This window comes from Ceratotherium simum, unplaced genomic scaffold, assembly GCF_057802395.1.
Source record: "Ceratotherium simum simum isolate JZ-2026a unplaced genomic scaffold, ASM5780239v1 HiC_scaffold_48, whole genome shotgun sequence".
Lineage (NCBI taxonomy): Eukaryota > Metazoa > Chordata > Mammalia > Perissodactyla > Rhinocerotidae > Ceratotherium > Ceratotherium simum.
In genome coordinates, this window is record NW_028261264.1 from 210659 (window position 1) to 230082 (window position 19424).

Here is a 19424-nt window from a genome sequence, read left to right on the forward strand (position 1 = left end):
CTAAATAGAGAATCTTATCTGTATCTGGATTTGCTTTTTGCCAACAACTATCCCCCAAAAGAACTGTCATGTCCACACATAACTCCTCAACTGTGAGTCATTCAATCACTGAAAACAATCCGCAAAAACAATTTGATCAAAATTCAAATAAATATTAAACATTTCAATAATCAGAAGAAAATGTCTCTGAGCTTAATAGCAGACTGAGAAATTCCCAATAGAAAAGTTACTTCATTTTGACCATAAAATAATTTAAAATAAGCAGCTCTAACAATTTGACAAAGATTTTGTCACACATAAGATAAAGTGATAATAATACTAAGATACAGTAAGTTTATAGAAATCATTTGAAGCATTAAACACCAACATATAAATGCATTTCAAAGGCTATGAACTGAAAATTAATAAAAATACAAAAATGCTAAAATTAATGAATAAATTGTTAGTAATCAAAAATATGAATTGAAATATTATTCTGTCTAGTATCTACATTTAAGAGATTTCAAAAAACTGCACTTTTATACATTGATGTTAGAAAAATAAAATTATACAGTTTCTCTGGAAATTCATCTCTCCTTATGTTTTTAAGAGTCAAAAATGTTTGTACAGTTTTACTCAGGCATTCCAATTTTAAAAACGTGCTGAAGGTATAATAAGAAACTTGGGAGATTTTCCTAAGATTTTTTTTATAATTGAGGAAAGGGAAACAAATGATATATTAACACGAGCAGCCCTCATTTTGCGTGGTGCTGGTAAACTGGACCATCTACAGACTGGAAATGTGTCTTTGCTTTCATGGAACTCAGTTTCCATAGCACTGTGCAAAGTGAGGACTCCTGCATTTAATAACCGGTTAAGCATAGGCAGTATGATGGCTGTAAATAACTAGAACCCCTGGAAGGGTGTGTTGGTTGTGACTCTAAGGAGAGTATGACTATTGCGTGACAAATTTTTTTGCATTTGAATGTTATACACACATTAAAATGAAGAATTTCTCAGTTAAGACACAGGCAAATTATTTTATACTGCTTTTTATGAAAAAGAAACGGTACAACAATATATACACTATGCTAACTTTGTAAAATACTAGGATTAAGGAAAAGTGAAACTTTATATCTGTGTACCAATTCCCCATGACAAACAATTATTGCTTTTATAATCAAGAAACAAACAAACAACAAAGTGCATATTTCCAATATCATCCAGATCCCAGGATATAAAATTAAAAGATCTTTATTTATTAATGTTAGAATTGGAATATGAAAGTAGGAAAAAGTAGGGATTCAAAACCTGTTCTAGGGGCCGGCCTGGTTGTGTAAGCTGTTAAGTGTGCGCACTCGGCTTTGGTGGCGCGGTGTTGGCAGGCTCGGATCCCAGGTGCCCACCGACACACTGCTTGTCAAGCCATGCTGTGGCGGCGTCCAATTAAAGTAGAGGAAGATGGGCACGGATGTTAGCCCAGGGCCAATCTTCCTCAGCAAAAAGAGGAGGATTGGCAACAGATGTTAGCTCAGGGTTGATCTTCCCCACACACAAAAAAATCTGTTCTATAACAGTATTGAATAGGATGATCATCCAGTTTTCTTCTAATTACAACTTCTATTATTTGTCTCCCGAAAATTATTGTGCTTCTGAATAGGTTGAGATGTTCAATGGTAAACAAAGCTGTACTTAATTGTTTGTTAGGAATGAGGCATGGTGTACGTGAATATCTCTATCTACTGCTTTTAAATCTGGAAACCTAATTATTCCTTTACTCAGGAAGTTTCCATCTCAAAAGAAAGTTCCTTCAAATAAAAGCTTTTTTCTTTTTCTTCTCAAACTTAAACATTACCGGGGCCGGCCCCGTGGCTTAGCGGTTAAGTGCGCGCGCTCCGCTGCTGGCGGCCCGGGGTTCAGATCCCGGGCGCGCACCGACACACCGCTTCTCCGGCCACGCTGAGGCCGCGTCCCACATGCAGCAACTAGAAGGATGTGCAGCTGTGACATGCAGCTATCTGCTGGGGCTTTGGGGGGAGAATAAATAAATAAATAAAATCTTTAAAAAAAAAAAAACTTAAACATTACCATCATAGTAGCTAGCATACTATGAAATTGAGAAAAAGTAAAATAAATTAATGTTAAGTTCTAATAAATTATATCTGCTGCATAAATGTTTTCTGTACTGAATTTACATCTACTATATTCACACATACACACACTCAATTGAATGCTTCCAATGCCTTTGAGGATATAGGGAAACTAGGGTACTCTTTTGCTGGCGGTGATTTCACACATTGCTACATGCAAAAATAAAGAAATATAAAAATAAGTAAGAACAAATCTCTGGAAATCTATCTTAATACAATAACTGATCAGAAGTAATGACTTATGTGCATAAAGATTTTCCTAAAGAGGGAAAAATAAACACTCTCCTAAATATTAAGGTAGTGATGTACTAAAATGTTTCACATCAATGTTGTTATATCATGCTCTTAAATAAAGACCAGTTTCAAAGAGTATCAAACAATCTAGAATATGCTTATTCTACTATTTAGTTGTAAAACACTGAAAACAAATTCATTCATAGTAGAATAGTGGTTATTTTAAAACAGTTTGTGAGTAGACACAAAATGAAAGGTAACATATAATATTATAGAAAAAATAATTGTTAATATTGTAGGAACAAAATGATATAAACCTCTTATGTAAGACATGAAAATTCTAAATCAGGAATGGTTATCTCCCATTAATAAAGGTATCAGTTTTGATTAAAGGAAACTAATGAAACAAATCCTTGGGTTATTAAAATGTAAAATATCAGGTTCTTTGTTGAAAAAATTAAACACATGTTTTTATATTCAAGAGAAGTAGACATAAAAATATGCCAAAAATGTATTGAGACCAAACATCCAAAATTAGAGATATGAGATTTTTTGAGAAGATAATCAGCTTTCATTAAAGGAAACTCTGTAATATATTGTACAAAAGTAAGTCATTTTCATATCGAGGAAATATATTGTAAAGCACTTTCTTTGCTGACAAGATGGCTCAGGGATGCTCAACACTGATGACCTAGGAAGTGAAAGGAAGAATTTATCTGCTAAATAACCAAGTGGAAATGAGTTCTTGAATGAGACTGAAAACATGACCCTGCATTATTACAAACAACTGACTTCCACTCTTGTGTTTCCTATCAATCATCATTTCCAATTTCTTTTCCATTCATTTTTTCCATTAGACTCTCAATTGATGCCAAGCTATGCGTACATAAAGAACATCATTCTTATTCCAGAGAAGTGCATTCAGGCACCACCAACAAGGGATACTTTTTGATTGTTTTTGAGATTCTTTTTTTAGTATTCATTGGGAGAGTGTCAAAATGGAACTTTTCTCCATTATACCAAGGTTTCTCATAAACACTCTTCTCAAAGCCTGTTTCACATCCTTGTTCCTCAGGGTGTAGATAAATGGATTCAGCATGGGACTCACAAAAATGCAAAGCATGGCCACAATTTTCCCTTGTTCAACAGACTGCTGATTTGCTGGTCTCAGATACATGTAGAATAGGGACCCATAGAACATAGTGACAGCCGTCAGGTGGGAGCCACAGGTGGAGAAGGCTTTGCGCTGCCCTTCACTGGAATGGATCCTCATAATGGTGATGAAAATGAAAACATAAGAGACGACGATGATGAGTAGGGAACCTGTGAGGTTAATCCCTGCAGACACAAATAGGGATGTTTGCTTTATGTAAGTGTCAGAACATGTCAACATTAAGAGGGGAGGGTCAGCACAGTAGAAATGGTGGATAGTGTTGGGTCCACACAAGGACAAGCGAGAGGTCAATATCACCGGCATTGTGCCCACCATAGAACCCCAGAGGTAGGGGAAAGTGACCAGGCAGATGCAAAGTGGCCTGGACCTTCTGCTGCTGTAATACAGGGGACCGCAGATCGCCATGTACCTGTCATAGGCCATGGCACCAAGCATGTAATATTCAGTAAGGAGCAGAGTCACAAAAACAAAACATTGGATCAGACACCCCACGTAGGAAATAGTTTTCTTCTCAGATAGGAAATGAGCAAGCATCTGAGGAGAGACATTAGTGGAATAAAAAATATCCACTCATGCTAAATGGGTGAGGAAAAAGTACATGGGGGTTTGCAGCCCGGGAGTAATTCTGATTAATAAAATCAATCCAAAGTTCCCTGTCACGGTGACGAGATAAATCAGGAGAAACACCACAAAAAGGATGGGCTGCAGCTCTCGTCGGCTTGTCAGTCCCAGAAGAATGAAGTCAGTTGTCTCAGTGCCATTGCATTGGGGAACTTTTTCTATCTTCATATTCTCTAATAAAAGAAGATAATTGTTCAGGTATAAAGAGAGAAATAAATTGCATGCAATCCAAGAATAGACAAGATAAATGTACCCTAAAACATACTGGTTTTGAAAAGAGAGGTTTAAATAGGTTACTATTTCCCTCAGAGATGGAAGACTGTCAAGAGATGCCTTCAGGTGGCTGGTGGTGCTGATTCAAGTGGACACTGTAGTGGAAAACATATTTTGCAATTCATGCACCATGCTTTGCTGGCTGCTGTGCAACCCCCACCTTAACTTGGCTGGCACACACAGAATTTGTCTTAGCTCACTGGTGTCCCTAAATAGGCTATGGGGTCAGAACCCCTGATCCTCAAACATGGCTACCACTGCCGTGGATCACGGCATAAACTGTTGATCGGGGAACAGGGAGAATGGATGACTCTCTGTAGACTGGTTCCATCACTGTCAGCAGAGGCAAACCTTCTGTAACTGGAGCAGCATATAATTCTTGAGAGCCTATTGTGTGTTTATTCAGGTTCAGTTTCTACCTCATTTCTTACTTTCTGACAGCAGTGAACCTCTCCTGGTCCCTTGGAGTTCTGTCCGTCCCGTCTCCTTTGTTCTAAATCAACACCCGGTATCTGGATTGTTTCTTCACTTAATATGCCCTTTCCTCTTGGTAATCTCTGTTTATTGTACAGTGTCCCAATTTATTTTATATCTCATACATATTTAATATTACTATTTCAATTTATCTCATACCTTTGACTTCACATCCTTAATCTAAACTACCAGGAGGTCTTGTTTTCTCCACCTTCCAAATATTGCACGTTGCATCTTAAAAGAGCTTGTCAGCATTTCCTCTGCTACCAGTCGGATCTAAGACAAAATTATCTCTTGCCAAAGCTACTACAGTGATCTTCCTTCTTCCACACGTGAAATCCTCTATCTCCCAATGCAAGCCAGTGGTCTTTATAAACATAAATGACATCGTGTTACTGACTTGGTGAAATGGTCCAAGATTTTCCATCATACTTGGGCCGAAATCTAAACTTTCTAAGAAACATGGCAGAGCCTAAAGGACTTAGTGATTCCGTCCCATCTACCTCTCCAAACTCTTTGACCACTTTCTCTTCAGTACTTCTTCTCCTGCCACATTAACCTTATAACTGTTTCTTGAACATGCTGAGCATATTCCCACCTGAGGGCCTTTGCACAAACTGTTCCCTCTGCTTAGAATGTTCTTCCCTCAGATCTTTGAGTGACTCATTTCATTACTTCATTTAGATCTCTCTTGTAATGACACCTCCTCTGAAAAGCATTGCCCAGCCATTTGTCTAAGTTAGCTTCATTCCAAATAGCTTGTTAATCATGCACCATGATCTGTTTTTCTCGTATCATTTATCAATTCTAAAATTATTATTTACACAAATAATTTATATTTTCATATTTTTTGTCTGTTGCCTCCATCAGAATTTATACACATGAGAGCAGGAAATTTATTTGTGCCATATCCCCAGACCTTTGGAACTTGGACAGGTGCCTGAATCACAGGCGACACGCAGTATCCATTAGTTGAATAAATAAATCAATGAGGTAGATTTGCCAACTCACATCAGTTGATTTTTCATGGTATGTAGATTTCTTACCTCCTTAATGTTACTAGTGGAGATTGAGTTAGTACAAGACACTCCAGCTGCCATGTAAACAATGTACAGGAGGGAGCACCGTTGGGGGTTCATTTAATAACACAAGCTAGTGAAAATGGTGCCTGACCAAAACCTTGATAACTGACATTTATAACTTGCAGGTTAGACTGTTGGAAACAGGTGGAAATTTACTGGAGACTGAAAAAAATGAGTTACCTTTAATTACTACAGCAAATTTTGCAAGGCCAGGAGGACATAGAAAGTTCACACCTTTCAAAAATAACTGTGTTGCTTTATTAAATCATACATTCACAAATCTAACACAAATCTAAAACACTTAACAGGTTTTCAACTCTGGCTTAACATTAAGTTCAGGTGTGGGAGTTTTAAAAACACTGACATTTGGGTCCCAGGTGAGGCACACACATTGGTACATTTTAACAAGCTTTCTACATCATTTTAATGCACAGCCAGGATGAAGCACTGAATGAGATCATTGGAACAACGTGTTTAAACCAAAGAAAAGAGTTATTATCACATGGTTTTACCCTCTGATCATTTACACCTTCCCCTTATGGTGGATTCTGAGGTATTGCGACAAAGTACCCTTCAGTATAGAACTTCCTGTCATTAATGTACACAAAATTTTTCTCCATTAGTTTGAAGAAGGAAATACCCTAGCCCCTAACTTTAGCTCTTATAGTACTCTGTTGTTTTAGGAAGCTTGAAAAGAGAGAATCTTTCTGAGAATCTCCATGATCTTATCTCAAAGTCTTCTTGCACTCAAGAAATGGAAGGAAAAGGAAGTAAATTTTCTCATTAAGGATCATGTCATTCTATTATTTATTACACATAGTCCAGGGTTTAATTTCTGGGATTCATATGGAGAAACACCAGTTGTGAAAGTAGATTTAGTATAGTTATATTTCAAGTTATAAGCTGAAGTGTGGGAGTGGAGAACAACTTGTGTCTCATCGTTCTCACTAAAATATTCAGAGTTTTAAGAACACTGGTGCAGATCATTTGTGTTGAATGGTGTCTGAGAATGTTTCAGTCCCATCTCACATAGCATAGCCCACAATGCCATGGACTTCCACTAGACGGATACCTTCCAAATTGTTAAGATACCTTCTTCATTCAGTGCTTCTCTCTCATTCCAAGTGGAAAGTGAGTGAGAAAATGAAAGGAATAAGGATATTCCAAAAGAAGATGTTCATTAAATGTATAAGTCAAATAACAGAATTATTGAAAAGAGCTACAATTATGCTTACTGTAGGAAAGAACTAAAGATCTATCTTCAATGCAGGGGAAAGAAACCTAAAAATCTTTAAGCCCTATGCAATCTTTCCTGAGAACTTAGGCCAAATGGGATGGTTAAGTTGAAAGGTCAATAAAATCCATAAAAATGTTGGGAAAAGACACAAACATATTAGAGAAAACTGTATTCCCTTTGAACTAAGCATCGTAAACTTGTTTTGGTCATCCTGGATATAGCAACGCCATCACATTTCAGCACAAAAGTGAACTGGAAAAACCTGAGAGAAGCCCTTCAGTTGAAGAAGGAAAAGTATTCACATTTACTTTTTTTTTTCTTTTCACCTTTAAACTTACACTCATTTAGCAAAATCTCTTTAAACTTTTAATAATAAGTGTGGGAAATTATTCAAAGCATATGGAGTGGGAGTATATTTTCTTGTGTCAATCTCTAAGGCTCTAGAATTGGAGGAGAAATACGAGTAAAAAGGGAAGTATGATGTATGGACTTTCTGAATTCCAACAATTGGCTAAAGCTCACCGTAGAAGCCTACTCTAAATCTTTGCTGTATTGTGAAATGGATCTGTAACTAAGGCCAGGGATGCTATGGCGCAAGGCCTGCCTGACCTCCTAATATATCACAAGTCACCTGCTATCTTTGCCAGAAAGAGTCTGCAATCTGTCTGCCTATGATTTTGTCTTAATGTGGCAGTTCTTAGGGTCACTACTTATTCTATTTTTTGTTCAAAAGAGGAAATAATAAGAAATCAAACAATATTTCTTAGAATTATTGACTTTCAGAACTATCAGACTTACCTGTGGAGGGATAGTGATTTCTTAGCCTCCTCAAAGTTCCCCAAAGTAGAAGGATTTATAGCTGAATGGCTAACTTTGTGAGACTCATCCCTGAAGCATTCATCAAGAAGTCACCTTTGGGACATCATTGCAACTGACGCTGGAGGTGTTTTAATAGTCACATCTTAATGGATGGGATCCTAATTTATGGGTGAATCATTAGATGCACACAGTGTCTGTTGGTAAATGCAAAGACACATAGTAGTGGTTTTGATATAGGGATCAAGTCTAGGGCAGATATAAAGTATTCCATTCTTTATAATGAAAAGATCTTTGCCATGACTCTGCTCATCATATCCTCAGCTGGAATAGTCTTTCCCTCTTCTGAATGCCTGTGGGGGTTTTCTTTGCCTGTCTTGTGGTACTTGACTCCTTTTATAAATCTATTTCTTTTACAGGATGGTAAGTGCTCTTAGGGCAGAATAAGTGTCATTTCATTTGATACCCCCCTGTAGTCATCGGTATAAAATTTTGGATGCCCAGTTAATATTTAGTGAATAAAGAATTCAATGTTATTGAATGAATAACTAAACAGTGATGCTAGGCAGAGGGTTGTGAATTAGTGGTCTTTCATGTAAACAGTAATTTATCTCATTTTCACTAGTAATCTAAGATCACTTCTCATGAATTAAATTCCAAGTGGCAGGGAATCAGTTTTTAGACTCTCATATCTAATTGAAATGTTAGTTTAAATGAAATTATTTTAAATAGATTTATTAGCATGGACTGCTTATACAAAGCTATGTTTAGTTTATGGTTCTTGATGTACATTATCTACCTTAATATTTTCTCTTTGTTTCTTATCTACATTAGTATTTGAAATCAGAGTAAAATCCTAGTACTTTTGGGCCAGGTTCATAGTAACACTATTATTATAAATCACCACAAAGATCATATAGTACTGTTACACCTTTCTTATGATTAAGCCAATCTTCCTCTTCTGAACTCCATCCACCATTAATGCGTGACACACACAAAAAATGTAGATTATGACAGAGAGAGAGTAAAGAGCCCAAAGCCTCAACTTTTGGCCTACTAGTGAGTAGATAGAAAAAAGTAAAAGAAAATTTAAGGCCTTAGGAGATCTCTCTGAGATAGGCTGCCCCAATCTCCTTGCTGTAGGCTTTAGCTCTGAATCAGTTTGTTGGGTAGCCACAGTAAAGTCAACGTAAGCATTTAAGCATTTAATAAAGTTCATCTTACTTAAGCCTTCCCACTTGGACTTGAGTTAATACCCCCACAGTTTCTTTAGTGTCCTTGTGGCGTGGATCATACCCAAATTTCCAAATTTCCAGCATATCCCTAACGTGGAATTATGAAAATAGCTAAAATTTGATGACTGGGACGTGTTGCACCAGTGAAGCTGAGTACTGCACAGCAGACTTCCCAGGCCAATTGTGAATGAATGTGAGGGGCAGACATCAGGGGGTCTGTAGTTCCCACAAGAACCAAAGTGCAGCTGGGTCAGCAGGGAAGATGAGCAGGCTGTGTCCAGCCAAGAGCAAGTAATGACCCCAAGCTTCACTTGTCATGGTGGGCGACAGCAGAGCAAACACTACCATGCAGATCAGAGAGAAGCACAAAGATTATGCATGCAGATCAAAGCCCCCCTTCCCCAGTGATGGGAGGCCTCATTAAGTTATAAAAGGAGAAAAAGGATTACAACGTGAAGGACTGGGCGTTTGCCTAAAGAGAAAGATCAATCAAGAGAGTTATTTAAATTATTGACTGTTCTAAGTCCAAAGCCACTCTTTAAAAGAAAGCCACACGTCACAAATCCGTGTGATATGTAATTATATCTTGACATAAGGACCCAGGCCATAGGCTAATTAAAGGTATTTTGTCATTACATTTTTTTCTGAAAAGACAAAAGAGAAACAAGCACAATATTTATTACCAGTTGCCATGAACATGCAAAGAATAAATAAAAGCATTTGTCAGATGGGCAAAAATCTTGCTAGTTAAAAAAAAATAAAACAAACTTATATGCACTCTTTATTTTTCATTCTGAAAAAATGTCTTTCTGCCTAGTTGGTTAATTGAGATGGGTGAAGATTCTACTATGATAATTATCTCATATTTCATAACACTTAGTCCTAAAGTCATGCTACTGTCAAATCCTTCGTTGAGTATGTTGGTTAGAAGAAATACATTAAAAAATTGTTTTCTCACCTAAAGTGATACATTATGTTCATTATAAAAATTTGAATTTGCTCAACAAATCTATGATAATCGGTCCATTGTTGATGACCCTGCAAATATTTTTATAATCAACTTCAACATTATAAACTCTGTACACATGCCTTTAGTAGCTGAAATTATTTCTGGATTTTCCTCAATTCAGATTGGACGAATAGAATTAGTTGTTTGTATGGACGATTCACTGTAGAAAACATTCTTTGCAATCTTGTTTCCCCGCATCTCTGCTCAGCGGGATGGGGCTCCTGTGGAAGAGCAGAGCACGTACAGAGAATGGAAAAAGCCGCATTTCCACATGTTCTTCACATCAACTGCTTGTAGAGCGAACACATTTGCCACTCTCTCAGTATAACTGCTGTCACTTCTTGAGCATTTACTAGATACCAGCCACCACCGTGCTAAGCATTTTAAATGCATATCTGTATTCACTACCAAGGAAAAACAAAGTTTATGTAACTCATTATATCCTGGTGATAGAGATATTATAATTTATTTCTTACTGATAAAAATCCTCTAGCTTGGAGACATTAAAAATTTTTTTCAAGGACACAGACAGAGAGAGGTTTCAAATCAAATATTATTCTCTTAGATATTTCTGGGCTGGCTCTGAAAACACGCCAAACCATATGGGTTCATTAAGATGTTTAGCGAGTAATTATATTTATGGGTAGCCATGTTTCAGACAGTTTTGAAAATGTATGAATATATAGATTTCTTATGGAGAAGACAGGGGTGGCCACTAAAAGCTATTACAGTTTCATAGTTTCCAGGCAAAAAAGATTGCGTCTGGTACCAGGGTGATAGTGATGGAGGAGACAAAAAGTGGTGAGAGCCTATGAGTTTTTTCCTCACATCATGCACTTCCCATTTACAGCATTTCCCCAAAGTTGAAATGTTTATTAAAGAAAGTAATCAATAAAATTTTGTAAGATTTTAAGACAAATGACCTATCAATACTTTTGTGTGTGTCTGTGTGTGTGTGTGTGTGTGAGGAAGATTGTCCCTGGGCTACAATCCTCCTCTTTTTGCTGAGGAAGATTGGTCCTGGCCTAACATCCATGCCCATCTCCCTCTACTTTACATGGGATGCCGCCACAGCATGGCTTGATGAGCAATGCACCCGTCCGCGCCCAGGATCCAAACCTGCAAACTCAAGGCCGCCGAAGCAGAGTGCGGAAACTTAACCACTATGCCACCGGGCCGGCCCCTATCAATACTTGCAAAGCATCATTGCAAGCTTTTCTCAAGTTCCTCTCTATTGCTGTAATTCCTTTCTCCTTCTCCTCCTCCTTCTTCATGTGGGAAAATTTGACTTGAGTTATCTAAAAAGTCATGGAGATGATATAGTCTATGGGAGGGAGTGGGAATGAGAGCAGGAAATCTAGGAAGACTCAGGGATTTCTGGAATGCATAAGCAGATAAAAGAGGGTGCCAAATGTGATACAAAGGATGGAGGCGGAGGCTTCTAAATGACCTTGGAGGGGAAGGTCTTAGAGGAAACTTTGCATTCTTCTCGCTACGCTCCCCACTTATCTACCTCAGTAGGGTGAATGGAGATTGGTGAGATTATGAAAAGGATCATTGCAGCTGCCTGGTTTTTCAATACAAAGCATCTGCTTCTTCTTTATGGGATTGATACACAGGTGTCAATCAGACACGCTGACTGGTCATGGCTCTGGAAAGGGAAAGAGGGAACAAAAGTTTTCCCACTGCTCTGCTTGTGTAGGTGACTTCAGTTCAGAGGAAAGAAACAGAAAAGTATGTCTAAGCCAGATTTTCAAATCCAAGTTTACCTTTGATAATGCTAGGAATTTAAATATCTGACTCCTGTGTGTAGTCCTCAGTTAATTCAGGATCCAGATGATTCAATAGTCCCTTTAAGCTCCAACAATGGTGAACCCAGAAATATCCCAAAATTTTATCAAAATAAATAATCATTATTACAATAATTATGATTATAGCTATTACTTCCACTGCAACATTTATTTAAAAACTACTATGTGCTGCTCTGGCCTGAGTCAGGAACTTGGAATAAAACAAAATTCTATGCAAACAGTTTAACTGAAGAGAATTTGAGGAAATGACAGAGAATACAAGCGAAGTTAAAGAAATCAGTCAACGCAGTTGAAGCACCTGGAGGCTAATTGCAGAAAGCAATTTCCACCCCTAGTCCTGAAATGGCTGGGCAGTGGCATATGTCACCAGAGCCCAATGAGAGTTAGAACCAGGAAGAAAGTCCCTAGCCACCCCAACACACACCTCTGCAGGAGTTTTCCCTGGAAGGTTGCAGCCACTCTAGCACCTTCATTGTGAAGCTGAGAGAGAATGAGAAGGAAACTGAGCTACTTTGTTCTTTTCCTCCCACTTGTGACATCCTGGTGGTTTCTCCCATTGGTCAAACTCAGCTGAAAACTATACACCAAAGGAGCTCTATTGATGTGACCCCTAAGGGTAAAACTCCAGGTGGACAGAGCAAGGTAGAGAAAAAAGACAATAGGTCTGGCTGGGGTAGGGTGACCAAGGAAGAATCATTAGCACATCCATGTTATCCACATATGTACAATATTCCTGTAGTTATGTATTATTATTCCTATTGAAAAATAGGAATTGAAAATATTTATTGAAAAATAAAGCACGAGACTCGGAATCTGTAAATAACAACTCCAAATTCAACAAAAGTTTATTTATCTTCCAATAGTCCTCTGGACTCCAAAACTTACTCCCTATACCATGCATTATTCTATCTTATATGTTGTAAACATGAGAACTTAATGATTCCCCCAAGTCAAAAAATGTTAAGACATTCAGGCGTAAATTGAAATAAATAATGAATCCCATTGCTGTATCATTCTTCAGAGATTTGAGTCCCTGATGATACCCGGGAGTGGGCAAAAATCATGTTCTCAATGAGTTTAGAATTTTCAATAGAATAAAAAGAGAGTGGTTGCTCATAGTCTGACTTTCTGCTAGAAATAATTAAACCATAGGGATTTGGTCCCTATGTGACAATGACATTACAAGTCTTCAGGTTCTTTATACCCATGTTCTCACTGGGAAATCACTCTTCTTTCACAGGTAGGATTAGGTATTTTTAAAATATATTTTGGAATCTGAAATAAATATTTTAATCAATAAAAATAAAATTATGAGCTGAAACATATTCTGATGAATTAGCAAATATCTTGAATTAAATTCTACTATTCTCTCAGAGTACAAGTATTTACAAATGCACAGTGGAGCAGTACTTATCATGAAAGGGAACTAGACCAAAGAGAACATCATTCCATCAATAATTAGTGATTACCTCCACTTGGGAAAGCACTGTTCTAGGTGTCACTGAAGCTGTAGCTATAGATTAGATAAACTCCTTGTCCCCAAGGAGCTCACACTTTGATGTTGAGTCTTGTTTTAGACTAGACCTGCATTTTTCACCAAATTGTAATAGTAGCTACAACCTATTAAGTGCTCAATACATGTCAGACATATTTTAAAAGTTTTACTGGGATTAACTGCCACACGTGAAGGAAGTTGCTATTAATAACCAAATTTTACGCCTGAGGAAACTCAGGCACAGAGAGATGAATGGCTTGCCCAAGCCCCACAGCTAGGAATTAGAGGATGTGAGATTTCCAGCCAGGAAGTCTGGCTGCAGACCCCAGTAACTGTTACACTCTGCTGACTCGCAGGAACTAACCATGCTTACTCTCTCTCGCTTCATGAAGAAAAATAAGGGAGTGGTATTAAGTAATCTTTCTGGCTCTTTCCCAGTTAACAATGCTACTCTTTATAATTATACGCATCATATCATTTAGTGATCTGTACCCCCTTCATGGAGAACTGGTCACTTCTAGGTTTATAATCTTTATTAATTATTTAAAATTAATTCAAAATGCATTTCGTGAAGATGCCTTCTGGAAATTTCTTTTTCCACTGCCAATTGAACCACAACGATACGCCAAGGAGACGTGACACATGTTAAAGCTAAAGATCAATCTTCTAGACTCTTTGGGTGAATGGGTAGTGGCAGCAAACCTCTACATGAGAGATTCTCAAGGTGAGGTTGAATGTCATGACTGTAAGGCCTCGGGTTTCCCAGAGCTACTTCTGTCCACATGCAAATACTTCTCGCTGAGGTTTCCTTGCTCAAATCGTGTAGGGTGTTGTGTTCTTTTTCTTTAAAGGAAAATTATTACCGTATAATTCTCAGTTAAATTATATGGGATGTTCATTGCTCACATTGCCTCATTTCTCCACAGTAAAAAAATAAGTGCTGATATTAATTATTTCTTGATGACTGTTTCAATAGATACTTATTAAAAATACCATCCCAGCACCAAAGAGAATATGTCTGTTATGACAATGATCTTACAAACATAAAAAAAAGAACACAAAATGATTTTATTGATTTAGGTGACTTGTCTTACATTTTTTTACCCTAGTCGATAAGTCCAAATCTCATGCACGGAATAGGAAAATGCAATAACCAAGGAAGCTGGAGTGATGGATTTACAAAGTGCCTTACAAAGTAACCTGTTTCCATCCTTGGCATTGTAGCTATTGACGACAGTCAGTACAACGTTGTCCTACCTGGGTATGTGTTACTGAAGGAAAATATAGAATTTTCCATGAGGGTCTTTGTGGTCACTTTTATTCTGCCGAAACATTGGGGGATGCACTTCATGATGTCTTATGTACTGTCTCAGTTGTGTGGGTACTGTGATTATGATTTCAGTATGACCTTTTACATGTTTTAAAGAACTTGAATTCATTTTATAGAGTTTTTCTCAATTTTTGCAAGAATTAAAAAGAGGTAGAGTTACAACAAAATCATTATGATCTGGGGATATTTGTCAACCTGGTTTCCGTTATCCTCTCCCGCCACACCAGGGAGCCCTTTAATACATTATTTTTCCCCTAATCGCCCCCAGTCCCAAACAATAACGTTGAATACCATTGATATATGTATGCACATACAGCGGTCTATGTTTGTCCATCTCTCTCTCTCTCTTTCTATATATGGATAGATATATGGATATATAATTTATGTATTGTAAAAATTTCTGTTTTCATACAAAAACACTAAGATTTTCTTTTGTGCCCCGTGAACCAATTTTTTCTCTTCGGGTAATAATATACAAAACAAAGGAGATCCTGAGCTGAGTCCTAAGAGTTAAGGTAAAATTTGTTGATATCATGGCCACCTGAGGTAGATTAGAGTGGGGAAAATGGACACACGTTTCGGGGAGAGGGAAGAGCTTGAAAATGATCTTGAGTTTACAGGGGCGGGTAGACAGATCCTGGTTTTACAAGAATATACGCCATCCGTCAGTTCCACTGCCCTAAGTCCATTCAGCTCAGATTGGTCTCAATGACAGATGCTTTAGATGCCACATCAAAAGGTAGACTGAAAAACAAAAGATTACAATCTCAGAGGAAAACAACGTTTAAGGAAAGTGTTTGAGGAAATTATAATTGAATAAATATGATAAAGATGTGCAGAAAACATAAAGGCTTTTCAAATATGAAAACATTTGCAGAAAAGCATTTAAAAATATGACTGTCTTTACATAAAGGAACTCTATGTTAATTTAGATATTTAAAACATCAATCACATGCTTACTTATGTAACATGTATTTGCAAGTTTGAGAGAAGGGGAAGAAGTATTAGCTGACATGTTGAGGGTCATGGAGAAACGACAAAAGACAAATGCATTTTTATTTCCATTACTTTAGACCTCACTTGAAGCCAAGCAAACACAATGTTAAAGAAAAACTACACAATAGTGACTGAGTTTGTTCTCCTGGGACTGACAGATCGCGCTGAGTTGCAGCCTGGCCTCTTTGTGGTTTTCCTAGTCATCTATCTCATCACAGTCATCGGCAATGTGAGCATGATTTTGTTAATCAGAAGTGACCCAAAACTTCACACTCCAATGTACTTCTTCCTCAGTCACTTCTCCTTCGTAGATCTCTGTTATGCCACCAGTGTCACTCCTCAGATGCTGGTTAATTTTTTATCCAAAAGAAAAACCATTTCCTTCATTGGTTGCTTTATACAATTCCACTTTTTCATTGCCCTGGGGATCACAGATTGTTATATGCTCACAGTGATGGCTTATGATCGCTACATGGCCATCTGTAAACCCTTGCTGTATGGTAGCAAAATGTCCAGATGCGTTTGCCTCTCTCTTGTTGCTACTCCTTACACTTATGGCTTTGCAAATGGTCTGGCACAGACCATCCTGATGCTTCTTCTCTCCTTCTGTGGACCCAATGAAATCAACCACTTTTACTGTGCGGACCCTCCTCTCCTAGTCCTTGCCTGCTCAGATACTCATGTCAAAGAAACTGCCATGTTTGTAGTGGCTGGCTCCAACCTTACCTGTTCTCTCACCATCATCCTCATGTCCTACATGTTCATTTTCACAGCTATTCTGCATATGCGCTCTGCTGAGGGGAGACGCAAGGCCTGCTCCACCTATGGGTCCCATCTGACGGCTGTCATCATCTTTTACGGGACATTGTTCTGCATGTATCTGAGGCCCCCTTCTGAGGCATCTGTGGAACACGGGAAAATCGTAGCTGTTTTTTATATCTTTGTGAGTCCTATGTTAAACCCTTTTATCTATAGCTTGTGGAACAAAGATGTTAAAACAGCAATCATGAAAGTGATCCAAAAGACATTGTTTGCTAAATAAAGTAGGCGTTTTGTTCACAGATATGTAATAAACCTATATTATTTGACCAATTAATGAGCATTTTAAATTAACAAATCACTTTATTTTATGGAGTATTTTTGTCTTTTATAATTTGCATATGAGTCTTGGAAGAATGTGTCAAATTATTTACTAGTGTTTACAGCACCATCTCTTAGAATTAAAACAAAAATGCTGCATAGAAAGTGAAAGACCAGAAAGCATCATTATTGCCCTAAAGTCAATAAAGACCAGATGATCCATCCATAATACCCATACTGGTTAAAATGTGTAAAAGTCAGAATCACCAAATGATGCTATGACCAATATCATCCATTATATTTTTATAGTACTTAATGACTTCCAAATGATTTTCAATAAACTTGTCAACCATGTCAGGTGAATTCTTTTCCTTTTATGCAAACTGTATAGCAATGAAAAATCTATTGGTATCTCAGATTACTACTCTAAGAAATGTCTTTAGAATTCATAGGCTTTTCATGGAATGGCAAATTTCCTTTAGAAGATCTTTTTTTTTAACGATATGCATCCCCATCATAAAACTGGTTTTGTGGTTTCACCTGTTAATCTTTTATTATGGAGTGTTTCCAACATACAGCTAAAAATACAAACTTAAAGATCACTTATGTAAGCATAACTAATCATTATTAAGTTTTCACACAACACCAAGTCTGTTTCTGACATTTCAGATACGCAGATATTCTCAAATTGAGTCCTCCCTGCCTGATTCTGTTCATTTCTCCATTTCCTGCATTGAAGTCTCACATGAATTTTATGTTATTTATCCCTATGCAGAGTTTTACTGGTGTTTATGTATCCACAGAATTATATAACATTATTTTGCTAGATTTAAATCTTGATATAAATGAAATCACTCTACGTGTCCTTCTGCAATTTATTGTATTTTTCACTAAATATTGTTTGATTTATCCATGCTGATTCGTGTAGCAGCATTTTTCACTGATGTCTTCTATGCTGATATATAAATGTGCCACAATAGATCTTATCCACTCTGCTATTGATGGATGAATACATTTTTCCTTTTTCTTGATAATATGAAAATCCAGCAATACACTCTCTTGCAAACTTTTGAATATGTACCAGTTCAAGATTTCTTCTCGAATATATACCTAGGATGGTAAATTCTGGGTCATAAGCTATGAACATCTTTAAATTTAGTTGATATTGCTAAATCCCTCTACCAATTTGTTCTCCCGCCAACGGAGTGTGCGAGTGTCCTTGACTCTACAATCTTGTCAGCGTAGTATATTGTCAGACATTTAAAATGTTTTCCAATCTGTTGGGTGCAAAATGGATTCTTATTTCTTGTTGAAGTTTTTGGATCATCATTACAAATGAAGTGAAGTATTTTTAAATGCTTTGATGCTATTTGAAGATTCCTCTTTTTTTGTTCGGTTGTATGTCCATATTCATTGTCCACTTTTCAACTGAGTTATTTTATCTTTATTTCCTACATTTGTAATAGATCCTTATATATTCTGTACTAGGTACTAATATTTTAATGATATATGAAATGCATATGTCTTCAATCTGTTTGTAGCTTGTATTTCATTTTTGTGCATGATGTATTTATTTGGTGGTTGGTGCAGAAGTTTTTCATTTTAATGTAGTTCAAATTTATTAATCTTCTCTTTATCATTCTGCATTGTATGCCTCCTCTAAACAATTCTTTCCTATTATAAAGATATTGTCTTATATTTTCTTTCAGTACTTTGTTTTGCTTTTGCATATTTTCTTTATTTTTCTTGGTATTATAAATGTTGCAAAACAGACTAATCCTACTTTTTAATGAAAATAATCAATTTTTCATGGTTTGAATTCTCTCTACCTTTCTCATTAAATTTTTAGTATAAATTCTGTCATCTACCAAGTTTTCATCTGGAGTGAAAGAGAGTCAACAATTAGAGGTGTATTCTTATTTGGTTGGGATTGTCACCAATGTCACATTTTAATGACAGGATTTTAAGGTGCATGTAAGATTAAGACTGGTGGCTAGTACTTGTGAAGTCTCAATTTTATGATGCAATCTTTGCCATCATTATTTCCTTGACCTTTTCCCTCCCCTCACCTTTACCTCGACACAAACACATACACACACACACAACCACCACCACTAACATCAACAACAAGGGTGCATGGATGACATAGGATGGATAAAGCGATGCTGCGGCTTAGCAGACTAAAAGAAGATGGAGATTATAACAGTGATCTGAAGACAACTGTCTTTTAGGTTCAGCAGTTTATCTGCAGGCTTGAACTGCACGTTAGATCATTTTCTCCTTGGAGAGGGAATAAGCTGTTTAAGCCCTTACCCCAGAAAAGCAGCACTCCTCTTGTAGCCAGAGATTTGAGCGCTGTTTCCTGACAAAAGTCAGAGACACACCTGATCCCTTATTTCTCCCACCTGTTTCATTAGAATCTTCAGCG

The 19424-nt window shown here is 37.1% G+C and overlaps 2 protein-coding genes across 2 annotated transcripts; one reads left to right on the forward strand and one right to left on the reverse strand.

The window, feature by feature from the left end:
• Positions 1-2933: 2933 nt before the first annotated feature.
• On the reverse strand, positions 2934-4326 carry LOC147911192 (olfactory receptor 5M5-like). Its single transcript, XM_087428449.1, is given in 1 exon segment — positions 2934-4326. A coding segment is annotated over 1 exon segment (984 nt). The 3' UTR covers positions 2934-3342.
• A 5298-nt stretch (positions 4327-9624) lies between these two features.
• LOC147911193 (olfactory receptor 5M5-like) lies at positions 9625-18705 on the forward strand. The gene is made up of 2 exons (XM_087428437.1): positions 9625-14851; positions 15994-18705. The coding sequence occupies exon 2, from the start codon at positions 16020-16022 to the stop codon at positions 16956-16958; it is 939 nt and encodes a 312-aa protein (XP_087284563.1). The 5' UTR covers positions 9625-14851; positions 15994-16019; the 3' UTR covers positions 16959-18705.
• The last annotated feature ends 719 nt before the right edge of the window (positions 18706-19424 follow it).

Excerpts from the sequence above, each read along its gene's own strand:
- LOC147911193 (XM_087428437.1), top strand. The coding sequence starts at position 16,020 with ATGTTAAAGAAAAACTACACAATAGTGACTGAGTTTGTTCTCCTGGGA.